A 6,000-nucleotide genomic window follows, 5' to 3' on the forward strand; every position below is an offset into this window, starting at 1 on the left:
ATTAAAATAATATTTATAAAAAAACATTTTTATAATTAACGTATTTTTATTTTTTGAATTTGGTAAACATAATATATTAAATGAAAAAAATATTTTTGAAATAAAATTTTTAACTAATCATGACGAGTATACTATATATAATCTTCATAAATCAATGTACAGTAGAATTAATTTTTTGAAAAACCAACCATTGAATCAAAAGTTTTTCCCATAACTATAAAGTGGCGATAAATTATGAAAAAAAGAAAACAAAAATAGACATAATAATAAAAAAAAGGATCAAAAATAAAAGTAAACGTAACTTGAGGAAGACAGGTGACAGCCAGTCAGCCAACGTGAGCAAAGCAATTTATTAAATTAAGATCAAATTGGCAGAAACGAAAGCGAACGTTGAAAACTAAAGTCTAATACTAAACAAAGAAAGAGAGAAGCTCCATCCAATGCTCCGTTCTAAGGTTCTGATACGAGAGAAGGGACACACCAAGCAAACTTCAAACTATGTATATAGCCAATAATAGATGCTAACGTCTTTTGTTCTATATGATTCTGGTGTCGGATATAGCCAAACCAAAAGATTAAAAAAGAAGCGTAAGATCAAACCGTCTCAGCCTCAATTTCCAGCTCCGTCACTCAACCAGGTCAGTTAACGTTCAATTATCATTTTTGCTGTTTCGATTTTTTGTTGTCTGACATTGCTTTCTTCTTAGCTTCTTGGTTCATCTTTTGAGTGTTGGGTTCTTCTTCATTTGAGGCTTTTCGTCGAAAGGGAGTCGTTTTCAATTTTGTTTTTTTTTTTCATTTTCCTCCTCAGTTTCCGGGTAGAGTTGAATTTCTGTTTGTTTTCTGAGAAAACATAAGAATAAAAAGATGGCAGTTGCAGCGCAGATCCATTGGATTTTTTTTAATAATGTTTTACGTCTTTTCTATATAAGGTTCTAAGGATTTAAAGCTTTTGAGTTTCGATTGAAGAATTCAGGATTCTGTTTCCGGGTACCTCATCCCAAAAAACAAAGGAAATAATTTTTTTCTGTTTTTCTTTGTTATTAATGAACGATAGTTTTCTTAAGATCAAAGACAAGATTGACGTTCTTGATGGGTTCTAAGCGTGCATTTTGAAAAATACTGAGAATTAATAAGATCAAAATGTAAAGTTTTGGTTTGGCTGCTCTCTTGCTAAAATGACAGATTTTAAGGCCTAAACCACTAGAATTTTGTGGTCCATAGCAGAAAGCTAGTAATACGAAATTTTAATCAAGTTGAAATATAGCATCTGTTTGGTTGCTGAGAAAAGAACAGGTGAAGATCAAGAGACGAAAACTTTTTAATTTTTATATTCAGGGAGCAGGGCCATGCGGATTTGTTAAGGTGGTGGTTCCAACTATCGTTTTTTGATTTGTTTTCTGTTCTTATTTCTTTTTCCGAGTTGAGTTGTCCTGGTTAGAGATCCTCGTTAAGTTCAATGATCTCACCCCATAAATTTGGTGTTGCGGTAAAAGATCAAGAAGTGGGAAAGTTCTAGAATTGGATTGTCGTATAAGGTTCAATGTTTACACAGCTTAGCCTGCTGTTTCCAGCTTTCGTTGTTTACCCGAACCGATGGCGGAAAGAGAGGAGGTATGGGGGAGCAGGAATAGTCTAATTTTTTTCACTACTCCGTCTCTTTCTTTAGTTTAGAACATATGGAGCCAAAGCTAGAGGCCGTTGATTGTGTTTGTTATCTACTTATGGTTTTGTTGGTACCAAGAGAATGATTTATGCAACAAATCCTTTTGCTTTTGTAATCTTTTGGATTTTCCAGACTATTTTTTTTCATTAAAATTGCGTCTTTGAACAGGGATCAAATGGAGTTTTCAGATTGGTAATCAATCCTAGTATTTGTTTCTTGGTCCCACTAGATCTGTGGCCTAAAGTGGAGGTTAAAGATCATATATGGCATCATTTGCTACTAATTAAACTTCTGCTCCATCTAAAGGATCTATTGGTTTGATGAGGAGGCTTCTTTTTTGTCTCTTCAAGCTATGCCAGTATTTATGAGGCAACAGTGAATTTCTCACATCTTAGAGTGTATGCGTGGTGTATGGAGTTTGAGTTTGACAGCCTTACCTTGAAGCTTTTGTCTTGGTAGCTTTACAACAATAACTTATAGCTAGAGAAAGTGATTCTATTATCAGGCCTGTCTATTGTTTAACGCCTGCTTAATGAAAATTATATAATCCAAGCAACCCGTTTAAGATGCGCGATTGCGATGGCTGCTCCAACTAATATTGTGGGTTTTTGGTACGGCAAAACAATTTCATACAGAGATGTAGACCTAACTTTTGTTGGCCTTTTTGGCAAAGATCCAGACACTACAAAGATGGTTAGACTAGACGGAGGAAGGGCACATCTCACGGGAAGTTAGGTGGGTGGTTGCTGAGATAAGAGTGGCCTTTAATGTATCTTCTACTCCATGTTTGAAACAACTCGTGAATGACAAAAGTCCAAGCTATGTCACCCTCCCTGATGTCATTTGCCTACTGGACTTTTTTGTTCTTTCACGTTTGAATTGTTAACTCTTAGGACAGCTGTTTATCTACTGGACGGCTTCCTATCAGTGCTTCATCACCAAGCTTTTCCCCTTGCTGTCAACTAACTTATAATACTGGCCATAGTTGAATCTTTATCTTTTGCTTTCCGAGACTAGCAAGTCAATCTATTATTTCACATAATCTTGAAGTATGTTAGTGGCCGTAAACCCTTTTGATCTGTAGGATTTCCTGACGTCAAATATGTTATTCACTTACTATTACTTTTACCATAAGGATGCAGATTTGGTACCTTTTTTTTCCTTCTTATTTTAATGATAGCCCATATTTTGATTTGAGACTATGTTATGGGAGAACTAGCATGGAAAAGCAATAGCTCTAAAATAATGCATTCTAAGACGTCGACGCTCATTATGGCAAGCAGTACTCATCAATATGCCTGCCAGTCTTATCTAGGAGGTGTTCTGGGTAAGCGGTCACCTCAAAGATCATTTACTCTGTATTCTCTAAGTATTTAACCAATGATCACCTTAGTTCATGTCATGTTTGTTTGTCGTGGTTAGAATTGACTGTTTGTTTCAGGCTTGAAGGAAATGCTCCTAGAAGATTTTGCTCATCTGTTACTTGAGTTAATAATAAGATGCCACTGATAAATCTTCTAGCATAATGCATGTGAATATAAGTAAAATGTTCAGATTTTGGAATTTTTGAGTTACAGTTCTGGATGAGGCAAGTGATTGTTGATAAGTATACTTCTGTTATTGGCAGGTGAAGCTTCTGCAGCAAATGAGTGCATTGTCAATAATTTTTGTGATTGAATAACACTAGCTGTTGTCATGGGCTGTGTAAGCTCAAAGAGAAGAAAACAAGAACCTGGCTATGAAGAGCCAACTGTTCTTGCTGCTGAAACTCCTTGTGAGTAACAATTCCCAGCCCTTTGTAGCTTGCAACTTCATCATGAAGTTTGCCTTTGTTTGTCTTTCTCTTTACAATAGTGGTTCTCTTCTTTGCAGTTACGATTAGTGAAGTAGAGGCCTTGCATGAGCTTTTTAAGAAATTAAGCAATTCAATAATTGCTGACGGGCTTATTCACAAGGTATGTTATCTGGTGTTTTGTTTTAATTTCACATTTATAATTCAATCAAGCATAAGATATTAATTGCAGTGACGTTTTGACAAATTTCAATGCTTTCTTGTGAATAGGAAGAATTTCAGCTTGCCCTCTTCAGGAACAGAAATCGGAGGAATCTTTTTGCAGACAGGGTGTGTAGTGTTAGCTCCCCATTGCTTGTATTGTTGTATCCAACTTTATTATGTATTGAAACCTATAAGTAGCTTTAGCTTATAATGCATAATCTTCAACTATTCATATGCTAGTTTACTAGAACAGAACATTTATTTTTCTGCAATCTTACTGTTCCCTCCTTCTAAATAACATCCTTTATGGATTTGCAGATTTTTGATTTATTTGATGTCAAACGTAATGGGGTCATTGAGTTCGGAGAGTTTGTTCGATCGTTGGGTGTCTTTCACCCCAATGCACCTGTGGCTGACAAAATTGCATGTAATGTCAATTTTATTAATATTCTAGATAATACATGTGCAAATGATGGACCTTTCTTCATATGCATAGCCTTCAATATCATGCTCAATACAATATGTTTTAAGTTGAGAAAATTTTTTTGCAGTTGCTTTCAAGCTTTATGACCTAAGACAAACCGGCTTTATTGAGCGTGACGAGGTTTGTATTGCAACAGTGCTAGACCTGTTAGTTCCATTATTTACAGATCTTTTTATGTATATTATTTGGTTTCTAATCTGTTGATGGTTGCTAACAAAATTGGAATAGTTCTGGCTAATCATCTCAGAAAACATAATTCCAACAATTGGCAAACGCCTAAATGTTGCTCTTTCTACCATTTGCTTTACTGATATATGCTCTCATAACATTGTTTTCTGTAGGATGATAAAGGAAAAATATCTTTATTTTTAGATATAGAATATAAATGCACATCATGATTCTTGCTGCTTATGATCTGTTTCTAAATCAATCTTTGGATACTTATATTTTATCAACTCACAGTTGAAGGAGATGGTGTTGGCACTTTTGCATGAATCGGATCTGGTTCTTTCAGAAGATGCTGTTGAAACAATTGTGGATAAGGTGCACATAACTCCAACCTGTCAACTATCTGATCCATTCGTATTCGGTGTGGACAATTCTGAATCTCTTTCTTTCATCTTTTCCACAGACATTTAATGAAGCAGACACACAAGGCGATGGAAAAATTGATTCAGAAGAGTGGAAGGAATTTGTATCAAAGCATCCATCTCTTATAAAGAACATGACGCTTCCATATCTAAAGTGAGTAGCAAGTGTTATGACAAGTTTTGCTGACTTTCTGACAGTGACAGTATTTTCTGGCACATTTTCTCTTCTCTTTTTTTTTTTTTTGTTTTTTCTACCCGTAATTCTAGCCTCTTATAATCTCGTTTGTCTAATTTTGAAGATGACCCTAGTCCTAATTCATAAATGTACTTACCTCACCATAGTCATGGAGTAGAGTAAATTGCTGAGTTTTAAGTGGGTTGTTTTGTACCACAGTTCTGGTTATATGCTTGGTACTGATCTCCCTTGTGGATTCTGTCTTGCAGGGATATAACCCTTGCGTTCCCCAGCTTTGTGGTCAGGTCTGAGGTTGAGGAGTCAGAAATTTAGGCTTAACGCTGAAGCTAAAAGGGTATCTTAATCATGCCTTATCCTATACTGTGGGAGACGATTCAGAAGAACATCAGATTTTGTGTTACCTCGTCATGAAGAACATTATCTAGGAAGAAGAGTTTAGGAACCCCTGGGCGGCAGGCATGAAGCACGATCGAGTTCACAAGCTGCAACCTTATTCTGCCGTCATCAGGTTGTTAAATATTCTTCCAATGTGGCGGGTTCCGTACAGAGTTGTAGATATGTTCTGTCAATGTACATTGTTGTCGCGCATCAGAGATTTTGTGATAAAATAGTTTGAAGAGATATATTTGCAATCCTAAATCCTGGAATCGAACTAACACTTTAAGACAGATTGATTATTCCCTCTCCAAAGTGAAAGGATGATGAGGCAAAAACGAAAAGCAATACTAAAATAAAAATGTGGGTTCGGTCTCACATTGTGAAACTTCCGTATCTGTTTAGACAATTAGAACCCTAGTTATGGCTAATTAATTTTTGGTCAAAACAACGATTAGGCTGCCTAACCTTGTCTGTTTAGAGTGTTTGAAATCATTAAACCTTATTAGAAAATTACCAAAAAAAAAAAGGAAAGGTGAAGCAAAAGCTCCAACCTCCAACTTGTGCTTTTTCAGTATTAGCTATGAAATTGCAGGCATCCTGTTTCAGAGGTGATGCCATTTTTTCCAGGAAAATACTCTTCTTTCCATGTTCCTCGCCTTTGGTCTGCTGTGTCTCATCTAAAGAAACCCA

The 6,000-nt window shown here is 35.8% G+C and overlaps 1 protein-coding gene across 1 annotated transcript; it reads left to right on the top strand.

The window, feature by feature from the left end:
* Nucleotides 1-367: 367 nt before the first annotated feature.
* Nucleotides 368-5,584, top strand: SOS3 (Calcium-binding EF-hand family protein). The gene is made up of 9 exons (XM_021445248.2): nucleotides 368-638; nucleotides 3,294-3,440; nucleotides 3,539-3,621; nucleotides 3,729-3,788; nucleotides 3,981-4,089; nucleotides 4,214-4,266; nucleotides 4,609-4,689; nucleotides 4,778-4,890; nucleotides 5,181-5,584. Exons 2-9 carry the CDS (start codon nucleotides 3,362-3,364, stop codon nucleotides 5,242-5,244), a joined length of 642 nt encoding a protein of 213 aa, XP_021300923.1. The 5' UTR covers nucleotides 368-638; nucleotides 3,294-3,361; the 3' UTR covers nucleotides 5,245-5,584.
* The last annotated feature ends 416 nt before the right edge of the window (nucleotides 5,585-6,000 follow it).

This window comes from Theobroma umbraticum, unplaced genomic scaffold, assembly GCF_002168275.2.
Source record: "Theobroma umbraticum cultivar Fairchild unplaced genomic scaffold, ASM216827v3 scaffold_30.0, whole genome shotgun sequence".
In the NCBI taxonomy this organism is placed as follows: Eukaryota; Viridiplantae; Streptophyta; class Magnoliopsida; order Malvales; family Malvaceae; genus Theobroma; species Theobroma umbraticum.

What these genes read in the sequence shown, in the direction of transcription:
- SOS3 (XM_021445248.2), top strand. Translation starts at nt 3,362, where the DNA reads ATGGGCTGTGTAAGCTCAAAGAGAAGAAAACAAGAACCTGGCTATGAA. An exon ending in CTGACGGGCTTATTCACAAG is followed by an intron (nt 3,622 to 3,728) that starts GTATGTTATCTG and finishes TCTTGTGAATAG; the next exon opens with GAAGAATTTCAGCTTGCCCT. An exon ending in GGAATCTTTTTGCAGACAGG is followed by an intron (nt 3,789 to 3,980) that starts GTGTGTAGTGTT and finishes ATGGATTTGCAG; the next exon opens with ATTTTTGATTTATTTGATGT.